This window comes from Acinonyx jubatus, chromosome A1, assembly GCF_027475565.1.
Source record: "Acinonyx jubatus isolate Ajub_Pintada_27869175 chromosome A1, VMU_Ajub_asm_v1.0, whole genome shotgun sequence".
NCBI classification, from domain to species: Eukaryota; Metazoa; Chordata; class Mammalia; order Carnivora; family Felidae; genus Acinonyx; species Acinonyx jubatus.
Genome location: NC_069380.1, coordinates 134,579,677 through 134,602,687, shown reverse-complemented (window position 1 = coordinate 134,602,687; position 23,011 = coordinate 134,579,677). Strand labels below are relative to the sequence as shown.

General features: G+C 37.8%; 2 protein-coding genes across 10 annotated transcripts in view; one reads left to right on the top strand and one right to left on the bottom strand.

Annotated features, from left to right (window-relative positions):
• Positions 1-13,992, bottom strand: part of BDP1 (B double prime 1, subunit of RNA polymerase III transcription initiation factor IIIB) — a 94,768-nt gene extending 80,776 nt beyond the window's left edge. For 4 of the 9 annotated variants that reach the window (XM_053223713.1, XM_027040391.2, XM_053223738.1 and 1 more), the window contains exons 1-7: positions 13,546-13,992; positions 10,311-10,584; positions 8,855-8,964; positions 7,615-7,674; positions 6,384-6,515; positions 5,084-5,217; positions 3,769-3,863 (exon numbers count right to left, since the gene is read on the bottom strand). In XM_053223713.1, coding sequence (XP_053079688.1) covers positions 3,769-3,863; positions 5,084-5,217; positions 6,384-6,515; positions 7,615-7,674; positions 8,855-8,964; positions 10,311-10,584; positions 13,546-13,757 — 1,017 coding nt within the window. In that variant the 5' untranslated portion in view covers positions 13,758-13,992. The remainder of the gene's footprint in view (positions 1-3,768; positions 3,864-5,083; positions 5,218-6,383; positions 6,516-7,614; positions 7,675-8,854; positions 8,965-10,310; positions 10,585-13,545) is intronic. The other 5 variants (XM_053223718.1, XM_027040381.2, XM_053223721.1 and 2 more) reach the window with 2 other exon arrangements.
• A 3,214-nt stretch (positions 13,993-17,206) lies between these two features.
• Positions 17,207-21,019, top strand: SERF1B (small EDRK-rich factor 1B). The gene is made up of 3 exons (XM_027040409.2): positions 17,207-17,370; positions 18,169-18,277; positions 20,756-21,019. The coding sequence occupies exons 1-3, from the start codon at positions 17,364-17,366 to the stop codon at positions 20,826-20,828; spliced, it is 189 nt and encodes a 62-aa protein (XP_026896210.1). The 5' UTR covers positions 17,207-17,363; the 3' UTR covers positions 20,829-21,019.
• The last annotated feature ends 1,992 nt before the right edge of the window (positions 21,020-23,011 follow it).

Genomic DNA, 23,011 nt, shown 5'->3' with positions numbered 1-23,011 from the left:
GAAGGGGCACATTCACCCCAATGTTTATAGCAGCGCTAGCAACAATAGCCAAAGTATGGAAAGAGCCCAAATGTCCAACAACGGATAAATGGATAAAGAAGATGTGGTATGTATACACACACACACACACACACACACACACACACACACACACAACGGAGCATTACTCGGCAATCAAAACAAATGTAATCTTGCCATTTACAACTATGTGGATGGAACTGGAGAGTATTATGCTAAACAAAATTAGTCAGAGAAAGACAAATACCATATGACTTCACTCACATGAGGACTTTAAGATACAAAACAGATGAACATAAGGGAAGGGAAACAAAAATAATATAAAAATGGGAGGGGGACAAAACAGAAGAGACTCTAAAATACGGAGAACAAACAGAGAGTTACTGGAAGAATTGTGGGAGAGGAGATGGTCTAAATGGGTAAGGTGCAATAAGGAATCTAGCCCTGAAATCAATGTTGCACTATATACTAACTTGGACATAAATTAAAAATAAAAATTACAAAAGAAAAGCACAAAAAAAAAAGAAAAAATGTGGTACGTATGTGTGTGTGTATGTGTACAGGAATATCATCCAGCCATGAAGAAGAAATTTTCCCATTTGCAACATCATGAATGGACACTGAAAGCATTATACTAAGTGATATAAATCAGAGAAAGACAATTGCTGTATGATCAATTTAGCAGCACACTAAAAGTGAATGTACCCATTACTGTGCCCAAAAGTGAATGACACAGGAAAGTCAATATACATCAAAAACTGAATATAAACACAGAAAGAAGCAAATCTATAATCATGAAGGCAGATGTCAATTCTTTGCTTCGTTAACTACTAGAACTAGACAACATATCCAACAACAGAGTATACACTCATTTCAAGTGCACCAGGATACTGATCAAGATGAATAACATGTTTTTAAATTAAATCTCATTAAATTTCAGAAAGACTGAAATCTTACAGCTTATATATTTGATGTTCACAATGGAATTAATAAAACAATTACAAAACAGTAAAATATTTACCAATGTCCCAAATATTTGGAAATTAAACACACTTCTAAATAATAGAAATACATGTAGAAAATATTTTTAACTGAGAAACACTGAAAGCAACCTATCAAAATTTATGAAATGCAGTTGAAGCAGGACTCAGATGAAAATGTATAGCTTTAAATGTCTAATTAGAAAAAAAGTACTAAAAATCAATGTTCAAAATATTCATCTTAAGAAGAATCTAATTAAAGGCAGAATAAATAGAAGGAAATGTTGAAGAGTTAAAAAAATGAAAATCCACAATTAAAAACTTATAACTACAGGTTGGTTCATTAGAAAGATTTGGGGCAGTCAAAATACCCTTAGCAAGACAAAGAAAAAAAAAGAAGGAAAACATCAATTATCAAAGAGAAATATCCTATAAAAATTAAAATGATTACTGAACAGTATGAAAACTTCATGCCTATAAATTCAACAACTTAGCATCAAAACTGACAAGTAAAAAACTAAATATCTGAATATACCTATATGTATTAAAGAAACTGAACTTAAAATCCTTTCTCAAAGAAAATTACAGGTCTGAAGGTTTTCACTGTTGAATTCTATTGAACACTAAAGGAAAAATAGTATTAATCTTAAATTCATTCAGATAAAAGAAAAAAAACAAAAACAAAAACACTGTCCAACTCATTTTCTATAACCAGCATAATCCTGGTACCAAAATACGATAAAGGCATTAAAAGAAAGGTGCAAAATATCCTTCATAGGGCGGCTGGCTGGTTGAGTCAGTTAAGTGTCCAACTCTTGATTTCAGCTCAGATCATTTCAGTCATGAGTTCCAGCCCCGCATTAAGCTCTGTGCTAACAGTGCAGAGCCTGCTTGGGATTCTCTCTCTCCCTCTCTCTCACTGCCCCCTCCTCTCTCAAAAATAAATCAATAATAAATAAATATTCAAACTATCCCTCATGAACAAAGATGCAAAAAATCCTCAAGAGGGGCACCTGGGTGACTCAGTAAGTTGAGCATCTAGCTTTGGCTCAGATCGTGACCTCATCGTTCATAAATTCATTAGTTTGAATCCTCCATCAGGCTGGCTGCTGTCAGCACAGAGCCTCCCTCAGATCCCCTGATCACATCTCTCTCTGCCCCTCCCCGGCTCAAATGCATGCACTCTCTATGACCTTAAAAAAAAAAATTCTCAAGAAAATATAATAAAATCCAACATCAGAAAGAATAACACAAGTCTGGTTTGATATTTGAAAACCAATACAATCCACTAGTCTAAATTTTCACTTTTCTAAATTTTGCCCAAAGATTTGTTAGAACTACACTAAACTTAGGGGAGGAGTCTAAACAATTTTGGGGAGAAATAGTTTAGTGACAAATTTATCATTAATTACTCAGATCAGAGAGCTCCCCTAGACAATTTCTAGCCTTCACATACTTTAACGTTTTCTTCTCCTTATATCAAAGATCAACATTAGAAAAGGAATATAGATAATATAAACAATTCTTCTTTTGCAGAAATAGAATAACCACTACACCATATAATGGTCCCCAGGTGATGGATCCATGCCTAGTGTAGCACAAGAACAAAACATCTGTCTTTCCTGATAGTTTAATGAATGAAGAAAAAAAACCCATGGTTGAATAAAGAGCTCACTATAGGAGTGCCTGGGTGGCTCAGTCGGTTGGGTGTCTGACTTCGGCTCAGGTCATGGTCTTGGAGTCTGTGAGTTCAAGCCCCATGTCATGTTCTGCGATGACAGCTCAGAGCCTGGAGCCTGCTTCAGATTCTGTCTCTATCTCTCTCTTGCCCCTCCCCTGCTCTCACTGTGTGTCTCTCTCTCTCAAAAATAAAATAAAAAATTAAAAAAAAATTTTTTTAATAAAAAAAGAGCTCACAATATATTGAAAAGGCATAGGGGCACCTGGGTGGTTCAGTCAGTTGAACGAATGACTGCAGCTCAGGTCATGATCTCATGGTTTGTGAGTTCGAGCCCCGTGTTGGGCTCTGTGCTGACAGCTCAGAGCCTGGAGCCTGCTTCGGATTCTGTCTTCCTCTCTCTCTCTGTGCCCCTCCCCCACTCATGCTCTGTATCTGTCTCAGAAATAAATATTAAAAAAAAATTTTTTAATTGAAAACGCATGACAGCCTACATAGTGTGCACTCATATGCACTCCATCCCAGGAAACTTGTAACTAAGTTTCTCACAAAGGGAAAAATAAAACAGAGACTACTACTCACTCTGTTAGGCATAGTAAAGCACTAATTTACATCACTGCTCTTGTTAATAGTGGCCCTGTCCACAAAGTTAAGGTAGCCTAAGAAAGCAACAGTTAGATCAGATCATGGGAATTATCTAATTTAGCATGCCTCTCTTCATGCCTTCCTAGGAAATTAAGCAATACACTCTGTTCAAAAGCTACCCTTAATCCAAATACGTATTCTGATACATTTATTCTTCCCTCTTCGTTACATAATGCTTCTTTTATCTTAGATTCAGTGGTTTTATGGGTACTCCCTAAAATCCGTTCTAGAAGTGAGCAAGACATAGATAATACACTAAAGGTAAGGAGATTGTACTCATATTAGAATTCAGTAATACTGCATTACTTTCTGAGCGGTAAAAAAGGACACATGTACTCAAAACTAGTAACGAATAAGGATGAAGTGAGATTTAAACAAAAGTTAAAAAAATAGTATTAGTAATTTTTCGTCCTTTTCCAATCAACAAATGTATTGGGTTTACTTTACCTTAATTTCTATCCTTGCTCTGTGAGGAAAAAGCTGTCCAATCATAGAAAAGTCAGTTCCTACCATGCTGATGGCTAAAAAAAACATATCTGTTTCTGTAAAAATAAAAGATTTAGAAAGAATGAAAATTAATCCCAATATTTCAGAGGAAAAAAAAATCTTACATGAAGTATATATTTTGAGTTAAAAATAAATTTGAGAGTATCTAATAGTCTTTTATTAAAGGCCAGGAAATCTTTAGTCAATTTTATTGCTAAGAACTTCATGTATCTAAAATAATGTCTAAACTTTTATACAGAAACATAAGCAATTTATAAACTCATACCAAGAAGCTAAAATTAGGAAGAGAGGGAAGAGAAGGGGAAGAGGAGGAAAACGAGAAGAAAGAGGAAGGAGGAAGAAGGGGAAAGAGAAGACGAAGAAGAAGAAAACAACATTCTGCCTATCTGGTCTCAAAGTGTTCTTAAGAAAACCATCAGTCACAGCCACTATATTACTGCTTTAACATAAGCAACTAAGGTGCACTAAATAGTATGTGAAAGAAAGTAACCAAAAAAACACACAAGAAACTGTTAAAAGAAATAACCTCAATAAAATAGGATTGGGGAATACAGAGGAGGAAAGTATAGAATCTTTCTTGTTGTCCTGAATTACTCTGTTCTGTTTCATTTTTTCCCCAAAAACAACCTGCATTATTTTTTATAAGAATAAGCGATACCATTCAAAAGGTATTATAAGTTTCAGGCACCTGGGTGGCTCGGTCGGTTAAGTGACCAACTCTTGATTTTGGCTCAGGTCCTGATCTCACGGTTCATGAATTCAAGCCCTGTATCAGCCTCCATGCTGACAATGCAGAGCCTACTTGGTATTCTCGCTCTCCCCCTCTCTCTTTACCCTTCCCCTGCTTGCACTCTCTCAAAATTAACAAATAAACTTAAAAAAAAGTAGTATATGCTTTTTAACAGCACAATTTTGACCCTTAGAAACTCTGTTATACAACAGTATCTAAGATAGAACATTATTATGAGTATTAAAAATATTAATAGTTTTCCATGTTATTTTTTATACAGGGATTTGACAAAGAGGACTACTCTACCCAAATTACCATAATGCTAATTCCTAAAAAGATCACGAAGATAAAGCCAGAGATGGAGTTCCATAATAAGTGGTGGGGGGGGGGGGGGAAACGGATGCAGAGGTCAGTTCCAATAAAATTAGCTAGACAGAAAATAACATGGTTTTCATTTTACTTATAGAAAATAATTCACTTTACTTCAAATAAATATCCACAAAATTTTAAATGCAAATTAGTTACCTTTATTTGACCATGGTTTAGAATAATAGTTTTTCCTAAAGCTGGAATATGTAGTTGTAGAACCACGCTCAAATATGGGGTCATTTTCCTCAACAACACAGGGGCCTTTTGTCCTTAAAACTTCTACAGTTAAACTGAAAGAGACATACTTTTAAATAGATTTGCACTTAGAACAAGAAAGAAAATAATACATGATATTTGAATAGTTATATTTTGAAATGTGCCATGACAGAATCAGAACAAAAGTATAATAATATATACTTGAGGTATGCATATTTTCCAAGATACTCTTAATTTTCACTTAAAATGTGATTGCCAAGTAATAAAATTAAATGCCAACATTCTTCTGAAATCGTTAATAGCAATATAAAATTTACACATTATCTTTGGGCCACCAAAAAATTACTTATATTTTATTGACTTCTGTATATCCCCTACATTTAACACATATTACCTTATCATACTAAACCCAAGAGAAGATGAGAAACATAAGCATCTTATGTTTTTGTTCTACATTCCTGTAAACAAAGCATTACAATGCTTTAACTATTTAATGACCAGTAAAATGATCATCACAAAATAATGGCAAAAAACACACAATTATTAAAAGTACCGCATTTATGTTTCATCATCATAGAATTTTATATGCTATAAAAAGATTTTTATACTGAACTGTCAGACTACTTTACATCCCTCTTTTATATTTAGTTACTCGTGAATTTATCTTCTTTTTTAAAAAACACACTTTGGACAAACAATTCCACAATGTCAAATTTGAAAAATTTAATATTATAACTGAGAAACTACAAAGTGAATTTAAACCTTGTCATAACAAAAGTTATATAGAATATTAACCCTGATTAAACCTGATTCATGTGTTGCATGTCCATTAGTTATAACCACACACCAAAATATGGTATTAGTTAATAATAAGAAAACCTGAATTTTGACCTCAAGACTGAGCCAATTTTTGAAATGTATCATCAGTAGAGACCAGCATATAATTAGTTCAGGAGCTCACCCCAATTACCAGTAAAGTTAGTAAAACAATTGTGGAAGGTTAATGGATGACGGATCAGCAGTACCATCTTCTTATAAAAAACACGGCATAAAAATCGCTAAAAATTACAAATCAATCTAACTCATCTTTCTATTTATAACATGCATTAAAAAATATAAACATTAGTGTTTATATGGTCAGGTAACCATGAATGATGCAGAAATTCAATCTCTCTCATTAGACAAAGCACATTTGTTCTTATATTTGAAACCACAATCTCTTTTTTTTTTTTTAACTTACCTTTCTTCATCCAAAATAATGGAACCATCTTCTGCCACTTTTACTCGAGGAACCAGCAATGGCCCGTCATCCACTTCTTCTTCTACTTCTTCATGACCTTCAGCATCAGGAGTACTTTTACCTTCTTGCCTACCGAATGTAAAGATAGCTTAATTCATATATCCAGGAGAAGGATCTCCTGAGTACTATCAACTTCTGAAATAAATTACTTCGAATCCAACCTTCATTTGATTTCCAATTTTCCCTATACCCTAAGTAAAGATACTACATGTTAAGGACGTGGTTATAAGAATTTCCCCGACTATGGGGTGCCTGGGTGGCTCAGTCAGTTAAGCATCCGACTTCAGTTCAGGTCATGATCTTATGGTTTGTGGGTTCAAGCCCTACATCGGGCTCTGCGCTGACAACTCAGAGCCTGGAGCCTGCTTCGGATTCTATGTCTCCCTCTCTCTGCCCCTTGCCCGCCTGCACTCAGTCTCTCTCTCAAAAATAACTAAGCATTAAAAAAAAATTTTTTTTTAAACTATAAAAGGGAAAGAGAAAGAAAAATACATACACGTTTATTTGTTTAGACACAGAATAGAATTAGAATGATACATTAAAAAATTGGTAACAATTGTTGCCTTCAGGCAGCGGAACCAGATGACAGAAAAACAGAGTTGGAAGGCTTCTCAGTATACTTTTGTTCCATTTGATTTTTGTACTGTTTTATTTATGCTATTCTAAAACAAAACAAAATCCTTTTTAATTCTAAAAGCTTCAATTGAGGGGTCCCCGGGTTGCTCAATCTGTTGAGCATCCAACATTTCAGCTCAGGTCACGACCTAACAGTTTGTGGAGATGGAGCCCCATGCTGATAGTTCTGGAAATACCTGCTTGGGATTCTCTTTCCTCTCTGCCCCTCTCCCCTGTAATCATGAACACGTACTCTGTCTCTCAAAATAAATTAATAAATATTAAAGAAAACAATATTTTTAAAATAAATAAAAATAAAATATAAGGTTTCGTTAAAATAACACCATTGGCCATTTCCATATATAATACACAGTATGGGCCGCCTTACATTTTGATTTAAATCAGACAGTAAGTTTTATTCTTGCTAGTGATTCTATCTAAACATTCCTATCACATGCAATTTGACTATAACAAAAAGCATCATTTGATTTCTTTTTTTAAAAACTGTACCCATCAAATAACTTATTTTAAAAAAACACTAAGATAAAATGCTTACTCTCTTGTCTGGACTGGTGTCAATGATTTTTCAGTTTTCTTTTCTTGTTCCAGTGAAGAACTAATAAACAAATAACAATTGTTTTTAAATGTGAGACAATTTAATATTTAATATAAAAAATATTTTTAAATGAACAATATATATCTTGTCAATTCTACCCATTGGCAAGAAGGAAATTATTTTAACTTGCATTTTTTTTATATGATAAACCATAACGCTATTATTAATAACGGTGTGGCCCAAGAGTCAATTTCTCAGTCAAAAACCTTGTCATCAAATATAAACCTGCTATGCCCTAGGTAGGAACGTTTTTACTCTCTAATTCCTTAGTGAAAGGAGGCTCTCCCAGTCCTCATGTCTGAAGCAACCTACATGGCTTATCTCCAAACCCTACATGTCAAACAACTTACCACCTAGGCTTCTAGCCCTTCGGCAGCAAGCCAAAGACCTGGTAAACCTGAAAAAAGCTACACTCCTGCATCCACCTGCTAAACCATCAACAACATAACAATGAGATTTATTATAAACCATCTGCCTCCTCAGGCTAACTTTACTAAAGAAGCTTTGTTCTTAGAAGATAAATAATATCCACTATAAATAATTAAGAGGTAGAGCATAAAAATTACAGCGTTCCTTTAGAATCAGGGTATAGTGTACAAGAAACACAAACTGCAGTATTGATTAAAGTTGTTTAGTTTTATAACATTTTGGTAATGTAAGAAAAGAAACTTATTTTTGGGGCGCCTGGGTGGCTCAGTCAGTTAAGCGTCTGACTTCAGCTCAGGTCACGATCTCGCGGTCCGTGAGTTCGAGCCCCGCGTCGGGCTCTGGGCTGATGGCTCAGAGCCTGGAGACTGCTTTCGATTCTGTGTCTCCCTCTCTCTCTGCCCCTCCCCCATTTATGCTCTCTCTGTCTCAAAAATAAATAAATGTTAAAAATAAAATAAAATAAAATAAAATAAAATAAAATAAAATAAAATAAAATAAAATAAAATAAAATAAAATAAAATAAAATAAAAAGAAATGAAACTTATTTTTAATTTCAGAGGAAAAGGGCACCATCCCAAGAAAGCAGTTACCTGAAATACAACTAAATGTTGTTTAAAAATTCTATCGAAAAAACATCGTATTTGCTATAAGTTTTGCCAACATACTTTTGGAAAACACGAACTTGTACTCTAAAAGTGATACTTAACTCACAACATACCCAAAGGAAGGACAACAACAAAAATTTACTTACGTCATTGGATTATTATCTGGCAGGTAATATATGAAATCTCTCATAGTCATTTTTGAACGATCTGGTGGCTTCTGACTTTCATTTATGGCATATTTGTTTTTCCATTGTTTCTGGACACACAAACACACACAAAAATCCACTTTTCTTTTATAAATGTAGAATTTCACATGTACTATATTCAAAGGTATATCCCACTGTTATATTCATTGCAAGTGATTTAATATTATTCTTATCATGATTATTCCCAATTTTAGGACAAACTTCATAAACTGCATTATTACACAGTGTAGCACATCAAGGAATTTTAAAAACTAAAGTGTCTAGGTCTGGATAAAAGCTCAACATATAAAATCATACTTACTAATGCCTTCTAACTATAATAGTTTGCTAAGCATTTATAAATACATAGTTTTTGTTTACCCTGTAATGAACTAGATTTCTGTGAATTTTACAAAATTCTTAAAGCAAATGTTTAATTTTTTAATTCCTGAAAATAAATCTACCTAAGCAGATTCTATAGAACATCTTTAGAGACCTAGATTTTAAACAACATAGATTCAAATCCCACTGATATGTGATACAAAGCAAATAACTTCTCTAAACTTGTTTCCACCGGCGTAAAACAGTGGTATCTACTACACAAAGATGATAGAATAATATAAAACACCATACTAAGTGCCTTCCTCTGAATTAACAAGGGGATTTTGTAATAATAAAAGCTGACATTTGTTAAGCTCCTTCTGTTTGCCAGGCACTAGTCTAAATGTGTTTTACATATATTTACTCATCCAATCTTTATAACCCTCCAATGAGATACATACTATCATCAGTCTTATTTTGCAGATGAGGATACAGACAGAAAAATCAATTAAATTGCCCAACGACACATACTAAGGGATGACTCTAAGATTCAAATCTTAAGTATCTAACTGCAGAGCTTACATGCTTCACTATTGGTACAGTGCAATCTTGGAAAAATAATCGCTCTTCAAGATTAAAAAGATGGGCTTTACTATACACACAAATGCAAATTTTTCCCATTTATAATTTCCATACTGTCAATTTATAAAATATTACCAATTCATTTTGCTCAAGTATATTTGTCTTAATTCAAATGAATGTTATTCATGTCACAAAAAATCATACTTAAAGTATATTTTATAAATATGCTTTGAATATTTTCTATGTGTGTAGAAACAGATCTTCTATTTTTGGCCTTCACCAAAATCAATCAAAGATATAGATGAATATAAAAATTAACATAGTGGAAAAAATAGCTTATTAAGTCCATCGCGCTTATTAATCATTCAATTCACAAAAGGGGATCTTCTATTAAAATAAGGAACATTAACTGGTTATGCTCCATTAAATACTACAGATATTATTCCTCCAAATGATGCCTAACATAAAAACAGAAACCTAGTAGGAACAGTCAAATGTGATTTTTCTCCCTTACCTTCTCTTTTCTCAATTCTTCTTTTAACATTTCTCTTAGTTTCTGGGCTTTATATATTCGGTATCTGTCTGAACATGGCTGTTTCTCTTTTGTTGAAATAGGCTTTGGCTGTGGAACCTCTTGATTAACTGTAGATAAGGGATGAGATTCTGAAGGAACACTGACACCAGGCTTAACCAGAGTAGTACTTGATATTCGTTTTCTTCTCTGTGAAACAGCAGAGGAAGACTTACTGGATTCTTCAACATAATTCTCATTGTCAGTCTTTCCATCACTGTCAAAATAAAAAAAAAAAAAAAAAAGGATACCATGGATCTTTCATATTCTAGTTTTAAAAACTAGCCTGGTAAAAATCTAAACCAGTAAAATCTCATTATTAAACAATCAACGACTTGAGATATACATTATTCATGACAGATTCCAATAAAAACTTTGTTTACTAAAATTTTTATTTTTTTTTAATTTTTTTTTTAATGTGTATTTATTTTTGAGACATAGACAGAGTGTGAGTGGAGGAGGGGCAGATAGAGAGGGAGACACAGAATCCAAAGCAGGTTCCAGGCTCTGAGCTGTCAGCACAGAGCCCGACGCGCGGCTCGAACTCATGAACCACAAGGTCATGACCTGAGCCGAAGTTGGACGCTCAACCGACTGAGCCACCCAGGCGCCCCTTTACTAAAATTTTAACAGATACATAAATTCTAACAAAGACTGCTGATCTTTTTCAAACGTCAAGTCCCTTAGTGCATTAGAACATATAAGTTTATGCTCATCCTAACTCGTTCAAGAAAAACAAAAGGCCAAGTTACAAATTAAAACACTATTACCCCACTTTGAATCACTATATAACTGACAATTATTTTTTTTTAAGTTTTTTTTTAATCTTTATTAATTTTTGAGAGAGACAGAGGGACAGCGGGGGAGGGGCAGAGAGAAAGGGAGACACAGAATCCGAAGCAGGCTCCAGGCTCTGAGCTGTCAGCACAGAGCCCAATGCAGGGCTCTAACTCACGGACCGTGAGATCATGACCTGAGATGAAGTCGGGCGCTTAACCGACAGAGCCACCCAGGTGCCCCGACAATTATTTTTTTAAAAACTAAGTTTATAATCTATATTGACATCCCTCTACCTGATCTAAATTATAAATTACTTTATCAACCTGAGATGAGTCAAACCAAACATACAAAACATCAAATTTCTAAAACATCTCTACTACAGTATTTGAGAATATACATTGAGCGACATTAATCAAATCAAATACTGTTTGAGGTAGAAATCATTCCTCTTTCGTCTGGTATGAATACTTACACAGCTATCAAACTCCTAACTTAAAAAAGTACTTGGTCACTCCAAAATACATATTAGATATGGTTCAGATTGGATATACACATTTCAGGAATGGCCTGAAAGCAAATTAAGTCAAGAAGAGAAAGGGTGTAAGAATTAAAAGCAGTCCACATTTTTCATGTTATTAGTTTTATGTAAAAGTAGAAAATGCCTAAACCTATAGAATAACCTTTCCAGGTTATTTGCAGGATAGCTCCATGTTTTTAATTTTTTTTTTTTTTTTTTTTTTTTTTTTAGTAATCTCTACACCCAACATAGGGCCCAAACTTATGACACCGAGATCAGGCTTTGTAATGATACGTGCATCTGTGCATTTCATTCAATTATGTTGAATCGTTGAGGACAAAACATACACCCTATAGATTTTTACAGCTGCAAAGACCCACAAAATAAGAAAACACATAGTAAAAAAAAAAAAAAAAATTCAAATATACTCCCTAAATGCCAACTCTAAGAAAGCAAATATTCCCAACCTCTAATGTCTCAAGACTACAGAATCAGAGTAATTTATTAAATTATCAATCATCATGCATCTGTATGAAGTTAACAGGACCTCTGCAAGCTTTATTAACAGTGACTGTTACTTGTATTTCTTTTTTGAGGAGGAATTTTGAAAAAATATTCATATAAGAAACATGGATATTACTAAGTATCAGTAAGCTGGCAAAATAACGTCCTATACCCAGCACCAGTTCAGGCCAACAGAGGAAGTTAGGCCAAAAAGAAAAGGATAAAATTTTCACCTTCTGGTTAGAGCATACAAACAATTTACACCATCTCACTGTCATTTAATAGGATCCATTTTTATTGGTTTCCTCGCATATGTATCACAGAAACAGAGACCATTAGTAGCCCAACATGGCTTAATTTTAACTACTTTGTTATTTACTACCATTGCTTTTATTTTAAAAAGATAACTTTTTGTAGACAACTATCCTGCCATGTCCTATTCAAGAGTTTGTCAGTTTTTTCTAAACTCCACAATACCTTGACTCTCCAAATCAGAGAATATTATTTCCATTTTACAGATAAGCAAATTCTGCCTGGGCAAAGTCTGATAAACTCTTAAATTACGAAAAAAATCCTGGGGCGCCTGGGCAGCTAAGTCGATTAAGAGTCCCACTTAGGCTCAGGTAACGATCTCACGGTTTCTGAGTTCGAGCCCCTGCGTTGGGCTCTGTGCTTGTGAGGTCCAGCCGGGTGTTGGACTCTGTGCTGACATCTCAGAGGCTGCTTCAGATTCTGTGTCTCCCTCTCTCCCTGCCCCTCTCCCGCTCTTTCAAAAATAAACAAACATTAAATTTAAAAAAAAATTTAAAGGAAAAAAAAAATCCTGACTCCAAATGTGGTATTAGCACATGCTTTTTCCCTTCAGAAAACATGGCCAGTATAAAGGGGCACGCCCTGGAATCAAATCAAGTAGCCATATCTCCTCCCCATTGACACAACTCAGCATAACCAATGTAACACTGGTCTTTTAAGACTACATAAATGTTTTTTTTGAAAATCTAAAGAAGTACCTACCCCTGCAAAGTGCTCCAGAAGGAAGAAAAAAAAAAAAAAAAAACTACGGCAAAGTAATCTAAGCTGTCTAACATTACCACGTGTAAATTTCACGTCAAGACTGTTACACCTGGACTCTTCTCACCACCACTTGAAGACAAGATTCCCACCCGGAGAAACTACAGACCTTTAACAAAATCCACATGTGCCACACCCTGTGGCCAGAGTGACAAACTGCAGTTTGGAGTAGGTTCATAGAGTCTCAACTGTAAGACTCAATGCAAGCGACAGAATACTCCTAAAGTAAATTCATGGGGTCATATTCCGGGTGACAGGCCCAGAGAGGCGGGGCAGATGAAAATGCTCCTCTCTGCATGCTCTCACCTGCTCCTGGGAGGCTTTTCTTGCGGCTCCGTTCCCCCGAAATCCACCGGGGGCACATCTGTAGACTCCGCTGGCTTCGGGGAAGAAGCGGCTGCAGGATCCGGGGGCCTGGGAGCCTCTTGTCCACGTTGGGGGTTGGGAGCGGAGGAGCTCCTGGCGCCTACACCAGGCCTGACATTCGGCTTCACGCTAAGGCGTGCCCTGCGGAACATGGCGGAGCCAGGGGGCCCGGGGAGGCGGCCCCACGGCCGCTCTCAGCCCCGAGCCCCGGCTGCTGCCGGGAGAAGGGATTAAGAACTACGTCCTTTCCACACGGCCACACCACCAGCCCAGCGGGCAGCTACCGCAGGTTCACACCCCCACCACCTCCTCCTTCCTCCCGCCGCCGCCTCTTCTTCATGACCCTGCTAAGTTTCCCCCAGTACCTTGCTTCCCCGCCCTCGTAGGGCGCCGGAACTGATTACGCCATCAGCCAGCGCCTAGGAAAAGCGTAAGACGCACAGCGCCCGGAGCCATGGTAACTGTCAAACTACAGAGTTACTAGTGAACCGGAAATTGAGATGTTCCGTGGTCAGCTCTCCCCTCTCCCAGCGTCCCTAGGAGTTACAGAAACGAGTGAAAGGAGGTAGTCAAGACCCTCTATAGACTTTTTATAAGACCCTTTTAAGACCCAAGACCCTTTATAAGACTATTAAAATCATGGGGCGCCTGGCTAGCAGCTCAGTCGGAGGAGCCTGCCACTCTTGATACCAGGGCATGAGTTCGAACCTCATATTGGGGGTAGAGATTATGAAAAATAATTAAAAACTTGAAAAAGAAGAAGAAGAAGGTCTTGTAGAGTAGTGCCTGTTCGCCAGCACATCCCCAGGGCTTAGAAATTCTAAATTGAGTAGAACATAGATTACAAATTCAGGTATGAAGAAACTGGTAAGTTATCTCCTGTAAGGGGAACTAGGTTTACGGGAAACATGTCGTGGCATGAAGATCATTCACCGTATACCTTTGTATACTTTTTAATGTACGTGTTCAAAAAGTTTTATAGTTAAAACTATATAGTTATAGGGGTTCCAGGGTAGCACAGTCGGTTAGCATCCCACTTGGGCTCAGGTCATCATCTCCTGGCTGGTGAGTTTGAGTCCTGTGTAGGGATCTGTGCTGACAGCTCAGGGCCTGGGACCTGCTTCGAATATAGGTATCCCTCTTTCTCTGCCCCTCCCCCATTGGCACTCTGTGTCTACTCAAAAATAAACACTCTAAAAATTTAACTATATAGTTATATAGTAAATTAATATATGTATTCATAATCTGCTTCAGGAGGTAGCATTAGAGCAATAAATAAGGTGTTCTGGGTTGGGGAGAAAAAATAAAACAAGTGAACAAGATTAAAAGTGTATTAAATGCATGAAAGAAATTTAAAGAGTATTATGAAAGAGATTATTGGGAGGCTGGCTTACTTTAGGTAATATGGTTAGGGAAGACTTATATGATTAGAAGAAAAATGGCCATAGATGAGATTGGCTGTACACAGTATGGGCGAGCTTTTTAATTCCCTGACTCATTGCAACAGCCAGGCCCAACTTCCTTTTTCAAGAATAAAACTCTACAAGGACATCCTGCTATGTTAATGGCAAAAGAATAAAATCTTTAATTAATTAAAGAGGTTGCTATGTCATCCAGAAGAAGAAAGAGAAGCGTTTTTGAGAGTAAGAGGGATGAAAGCACGTTAGAGAGAAGAGATTCCTCTAAGACTGGAAAGAAAATGGAAGTCTGTGGATTCTGTAGGCTCCCTCCAGTAATCTGGGGAGGGAACAGGACTTCAGATACACCTAAAGAAGGTCAAGAACTTGACAAAGAGCCCCCTACTGAAGATGTCTCGCGAATTTTGGAGCCACTACTAGGACCATTTAGCTTTGCCCAGTATATTCTGGTATAAAGATATTGCCTTTCCCAAAATGTTATGTTCCATCTAAGAATCTAGGCCACACCCACAATTCTGTAGGTAAGGCAATTAATAACAAGGATTTAATTTGTCATTACTATAAATAAGGGAACAGAATCAGATCTAATTTTATTATTAAACATAAAGTCTTAAGATATGTTACACAACCAAGTTTGTGGAGTAAATTCTTAAAGGCATCAGAGTAATTTTAAAAGTCTTCAGTTTTCTCTAGCAGACACACCCAATATCTCTTGAGTATATCCCTACCATTCACAAAGTATGTTTTCAACCACAAAGAAAAAGGTCAATTAGACTGTAAATTAAGACTACAAACACAAACAATAACACTTCCACTTACTTTCCAAACCCAAATTGCTTCCCTCCCTTCTTCACAAAGACCCAGGACACAAGTCAATCTTTTCCCCCTGCTCAATTTACTCCAGAAGAGGTTGTTTAAGTGGAATCAGATGCTTGGCTCATAAACAGTATTGAAGACAGGTGGGGTTTAGGGTGAGTGACAAGCACACATGGCTCTCTGAGGTTAAAAGATTGATAATAGCTAACATTGAGCGCTAACATATACTGAACACTTCGTACTTCACATACATTAATTCAATTAATTAAAGAGGTACATTTACCTTCCCATTTAATATGGAAGCTTTACCGCAATGAAATAACACACCCAAGTTCACACATCTACTCATTGGTAGAGCTGGGCTTTCAACCAAGACATCCCATCTCCAGAGCTCCAAGTCTTCACCACTTTGTCCTACATTCTGTAAAATAGGTGACTTTTAGGAGTTAAAATAAAAATTGTTGAAGCTTGGTCACATATATTTGAGAATGCATTGCAGTATTTTCCATACTGTTGTAGATGTTTGAAATTTTCCAACATAAAAGCCTTTATAAAAAGGTGATTTTAGGGTGTACAGAGTAACTCTACACGTTTGTTTGTAATAAGTAACGGGAGAGATGAAAAACGTAAGTATCAAACTAACCTCAGGCATCTTTGCACATGTTTCTAGCAACGGCAAATGCTCCACGGCTTTTACCCACGTTCCAAGGTTATTGTGAATAGGAGATAAAACTGCATCCCCTGCTATTCCCTTCTTATCATATAACCCAAGCACAGAGCCATTAACCTAAAATTCCTTCGGTACTGTCCACCGCGACAAAGGCAATGAGACTAAAAGGGAAATTAACAGATTTAAAGTCCATCTTCACTATAAATCTCACTTCTAAGAGTCCCTACCTGTTAGGACAGTCGCTCCTCGTTTCAGAGTCTCAATCTCCTCTTCCGCAGTATAGGAACAATGAAGCCTACTTACAGGTTTGGTGCTGAAATAAAAAAAATATGTAAAGAGCCAAAACTGTTTTGCATATTGAGTTAACCCTTAATAGGTTTTGTCCCCTTCCCGCTTCTGCAAGGAGATTAATGAATGCTAACGTTCTCGGTCTAAAAGTTAGATATAGTGGCGTTTGTTTTTGTCGTTACCAAAAAGAGGGGGCTGGCCAACCCCCAGGGCTCGGTACACAGTAGGGAAAATCCACAGAGGCAGGACCTGCTTTCTAGACTCGACCAAATTTGCGTGACCGAGGGGACGCGAGCCCTGATTGAACTCCAGAAGCTGCCAGCCCGGGACCCACCGCGAGGACCGCCCCGCCTGCCCAGCGGCGCACGCGCAGTCAGCCTGCCGACTCGCGGGAGGCTGCGGTCGGGCCTCGGTGGGCGGGGCGATGGAAGGAACAGAGGCGTAGCCCGGCTGAGGGCCGGCGCGGGCTCAGCCTTCAAGAGCCGCGGGAGGGGACGACCGCTGAGCGCGTTAGGAGGCCGTTGCTTCTCCGAGTGGCTCTCTTTTGGGTTCGGTCGGGTGTCGGCATGGCCCGTGAGTATGCGGACGGGTGAGGGACGCGGCGGGGAGCGTCTGCAGAGGAAGCCGAGGTCCGTAGGCGCGGCTGGAGAGGAGGCGGGAGCCGGCTGATGCATCCCCTTAGGTCCGACGGCGCGGGGACCCCATTCTCTCAGCCCACCGAGGGAGAGGGACGGTTAGCTTCGGGCCTGCCTGAGAAGTGGGGCATGTGCCTGCCGGCCAAGTGCGAGTTTACAGGGTAAAGAACACCTCTCCGGAGGTGAGGTGTGTGAAGACTGCGGCCCCGGGACGGGTCTTGGTCAGAAAGTGGTTTATAGTTGGTCCTTAAGGTCCTAAGGCCTGAGAAGGGCAGGAAGCTCCGGTTGAGTCCCCTCCCTAGTTCTTTTGTTTGGCCCTTCCAGGTAATGTATCCCGAACCGCTGCGTTTACCCGCTTAACAGTGGAATTGTGATGGGCCAACTTGTGGAGCTGTGTTCCCTGTGTATCTATCCTTCTCTCCATACTCCTCAAAAGCTAGACCTTAATTTGCAACGTACTGACCCATATAGACACAGGAGTGGAATGCTGGCTATAAGTGATCCGGTATTTACATTAATTGAACACCTGAATTGGTATGATAATGCTCTTAAGACTTGAAGTGTTTGTGTCTGAGCTTCTTCCTCGGCTACTATGAGAACTCTGTTCAGTGCAGTGCTCTGCTGGCCTGTTAAAAAAATAAAAAGCTAACTTCACATGCATGTAAATAAGAGTCTTTTAACAGAATTGGTATTAATTTTTGAGGTGGGAAAAGAGCATGACTGTTTAACTTTGCAGGCGGAAATCAGCGAGAACTTGCCCGCCAGAAAAACATGAAGAAATCCCAGGAAATTAGCAAGGGAAAAAGAAAAGAGGATAGCTTGACTACCTCTCAGAGAAAGCAGAGGTAAGTGATACTAATCGAATTGTCAAATCTCTGAAGTTTTCCTTTTAAGAATGGAAAGAATTTTTTTTAAATCCTGGGTAGAACTAAGCTTAGCTTGCTTAGTAGGGGTCACAGATGAACAGCTGTGCTGCACATGCTATAACTATTATGACTACAGTCATCCCAATCCCTGGATGAATCTTCTGCTTCCCCACCACAGCCATAAGAACTTCATTTAGCAAGGTAATGGAATGCCTCCCATATGAAAGACACTGTTACATGCTAGGGATACAACATTTTCAAAGCAGACCTCTGACTCAACCTTGTCAGGGTGACAGGTGAGTCAATTACAGTGATAAATGTTATGAAAGAGACACAAAAATGTGTGTAATTCATTTCTGAAGATCCATTGGGTTGGAGAAAATGAAAGTCCACAGCCTTGATATGTAATTATGTAATAAATAATAGAAAATTGTAATTTTGTAATACAGAAATACTCTCAGAGCGCAGCTTAAAATTTCTCACCAAGATGGCTTTAAATGATATGTGTACTTAAACCCTTGCAACTTCATCAATCTGCTGCCTTTTTACGGTAGTAAACAAATACTTCACAATTGCACTGTAGTTACTTTGTTGTACTTTGGGGGTTTTAGGGGGTTTGTGTTTTGTTTTTTAATGAAAGCCAGCATGTGTTTTGGCTTAGCTTTGTAAAAGGTTTTATTCAGTAGGTTTCTTGCCCAGCACTGAGTCCAATGAGTCGTTTGAACTCAAAACCCTGAGATCAAGACCTGAGCTGAGATCAAGTCTGATGCTTAATAACTGAGCTATCCACGCACCCCAGTTTTTGTTGTTTTAATTAAGAATGGCTTTGAGGCCAGGAGATTGCTTAATTCTAGAACTCTCCAAGCAGAATTTGTTGAGAAAGTCAGTGCTTCCACAACTAGAAAGTTGGGTCTCTAAATTATTAGAGGTCTTTAATGTCAGTGTTTTAAATTCCCATTTAAGGGGAGCACATGTAGGGTTGAGGTAGTATGTAAAGAGGAAGAACAAAGAGAAGCAGCCATCATTGCAAATAGGCATTCTGTTTTTAAGATGGTAACAAATAGTTTATTTCCCCACTGTTAGGCCTTCCGGAACACATAAAAGCATGGTATAATGGGAGACAAAAAAAAAAAACCCTCTAATTTTGTCTATGTACAACTTGGAGGTCAGGTGAAGAAGTGACTGCACATGCTTTAGCAGGGCTTCTCTGTGGTCCTCAAGCCTGCACATTAGAAACACGTGGGAAGCCTTGAGTGTTACTAAAGCCTGTGCTTTAATTCCAGTCCTTCTTTAATTGGTTTGGGGCTGGGCATAACAGGTGCTCTGGATAAATTTTCTTGTGTGTAAGTTAAACCTAACTTTAAAAATTTCCTCAGGTGATTCTGATGTGCACCTAGAGTTAAAGATCAGTGTTTTGGGGTGTCTGGCTGGCTCAGTCTGTGGACCATGCAGCTCTTGATCTCATGGTTATGAGTTGAAGCCCCACATTGGGCTAATTATCACTTGATGCTTTCCGTGGTATTAAAGTGATAAGGTTTGTCTAAAATTTCTCTTTACTCACATTGGAGTAAAAGTGAACATAGTACCAATCAGTGAACCTGGAATTTTTAGTGAAGATGTCTAGATTTCTAGATCTAGTCTAGCTTGGTACGAAAATAGTCACTGTTGAATTATTATCCACTTGTTAGCTCTGTTCTAGGTACTATGTACATTCTACCTCTACTCATCACCCTGAGAAGGAATGTTAGCCTCAATGTATAGAACAGGAAACTGATGCTCTGAACTTCAGTAACATTACTGAGGTTACAGCAAGCACAACAGAGTTTGGTTTCAAACAGAAAAGTAAATACTGCTTTTTTTTTTCTTTGTAGGTGTGTTGTTTTTCCTTCATACTCATACATAAGCTTTTTGTGTTTGTTTTTTAATGTTTATTTTTGAGAGAGCACACAAGAGGGGGAGGGTAGAGAGAGAGGGAGATACAGAATCCTAAGCAGGCTCCAGGCTCTGAGCTGTCTGCAACGAGCCTGATGCAGGGCTGGAACTCATGAACAGATAGTAGGTGTTGATTACAAGGCCATTAAATACATTTTTTTTAAATAAGGGTCTCGTGTTGACAACCAAGAGTAATTGCCATTATTCTGTATGTAGCTGCCTAATGGCCAGTATATACATTGGTAGCTATTCCATACAACAACCCTGGTAAGTAGTGTTGTGATTTTGAAAGATCTTTGAGGTTACTTGCCCAAGACCATAACAACAGGGATGGTTTTCAAAATAAGATCCAGCTTCAAAGCCCTTCCATTCTTTTTCTTCTGTCTCCAAGAAAACAAAGACATGAATTTTTATATCTTCTTTTAAATTGTATCTTAATAGGCTTAATGGGTTGTGTATAGAAAACAAGTGAGAATGTAAAATGAGTTTTTCTGTAACAACTTATAGCCTTTTCCCCCATTATAGGGACTCTGAGATAATGCAGCAAAAGCAGAAGGCAGCTAATGAGAAGAAGTCTATGCAGACTAGAGAAAAATGATGACTATTTGGAAAACCTGGGTGCTACTGCCAACAAGGTGTATCATAAGCTCTGATTAAAATTTTGTGGAGTAAGCAGTCCTATGTTACAACATGTCCTTACAAAACTATTTAAACTTTACCTCTCAGCCTGACTTAGTGTGATGTTTCAGAACCATTCTTCAAAGAATAAAACAAAAACTATGCATGAGACATATTGTTGAATGTTATTTTTTTATCAGCATTGAGCGTTTATCTAACAAAGAGGTAATGTGATAAGCTAACATCTCTTTTAAATCTAGAATCTTTGTCATAAACTTAATGTAGGTCTTAAAGTCAACTTGATAATAAAAGGTTAGAGGGAGAGGAGAATCTCAAGCAGGGGCTCAATCTCCCAAATCACGAGATCATGACTGGAACCAAAATCCAGAGTTTGACGTTTAACCAACTGAACCACCCAGGCACCCCATCCACAAAGATTCCTGATGGGTCTGATTTCTGAAATCCCATCTCCAGATTTTCTACATACTGATAATTCGTGAATACAAAGCACTTGTTAGGCTCTGAGCTGTATCCTTTGCTTTTTTTTTTTTTTTTCCATAATGAGTAGTTTCCATGTCTTTTTGTTTTCACAATTTTAATTTGAAAAGTTTTTTTAATTTTTTTTTAATTTACATCCAAGTTAGTATATAGTGCAACGGTGATTTCAGGGGTAGATTGCTTAATGCCCCTTACCCATTTGGACCATCCCACCTCCCACAATTCTTCCAGTAACCCTCCGATTGTTCTCCATATTTATGAGTCTCTTCTGTTTTGTCCCCCTCCCTGTTTTTAAATTATGTTTGCTTCCCTTCCCTTGGGTTCGTCTGTTCTGTGCCTTAAAGTCCTCACAAGAGTGAAGTCCTATGGTATTTGTTTTTCTCTAATTTAGCTTAGCATAATACCCTCTACTTCCATCCACATATTTGCAAATGGCAAGATTTCATTCTTTTTGATTGCCGAGTAATACTCCATTGTATATATATACCACATCTTCTTTTTCCATTTATCTGTTGATAGACATTTGGGCTCTTTACATACTTTGGCTATTGTTGATAGTGCTGCTATAAACATTGGGGTGAATGTGCCCCGTTGAAACAGCATACTGTATCCCTTGGGTAAATACCTAGTAGTGCAATTGCTGGGTCGTAGGGTAGTTCTATTTTTAATTTTGGGGGAAGCTCCATACTCTTTTCCAGAGTGGCTGTACCAATTTGCATTCCCACCAGCAGTGCAAAAGAGATCCTCTTTCTCCATATCCTCACCAACATCTGTTGGTGCCTGAGTTGTTCATGTTGGCCATTCTGACATGTGAGGTGGTATCTCAAGTGGTTTTGATTTGTATTTCCTGGATGATGAGTGATGTTGAGCATTTTTTCATGTGTCTGTTGGCCATCTGGATGTCTTTGGAGACATGTTTTTTGCCCATTTCTTCACTGGATTATTTGTTTCTTGGGTGTTTGATAAGTTCTTTATAGATTTTGGATACTAACCCTTTATCTGATATGTCATTTGGAAATACCTTCTCCCATTCTGTCGGTTGCCTTTTAGTTTCGCTGATTGTTTCCTTCACTCTGCAGAAGCTTTTTATGTTGATAAGGTCCCAATAGTTCATTTTTGCTTTTGTTTCCCTTGCTTCTAGAGACGTGTTGAGTAAGAAGTTGGTGCGGGCAAGATCAAAGAGGTTTTTGCCTGCTTTCTCGTTGTGGATTCTGATGACTTCCTGTCTTACATTTAGGTCTTTCATCCATTTTGAGTTTTTTTTTGTGTATGGTGTGGGAAAGTGGTCCAGGTTCATTTTTCTGCATGTCGCTGTCCAGGTTTCCCAGCACCACTTGCTGAAGAGACTGTCTTTATTCCAGTGGATATTGTTTCCTCCTTTGCCAAAGATGAGTTGGCCATACGTTTGTGGGTCCATTTCTGGATTCTCTCTTCTGTTCCATTGATCTGAGTATCTGTTTTTGTGCCATCCATGTCTTTTTTTAATTTTTTTATTTTGGGAGACAGGGACAGAGAATCCCAAGTGAGCTCTCTACTGAGAGATGGAATTAGAGGGGCACCAAGAGGGGCTCTTGGTTTCGGCTCTAGTCATGATCTCAGGTTCCTAGGATCGAGCACAGAGCCTGCTTGGGATTCTGTCTCCTTCTCTCTGTACCAGTGTCTTGG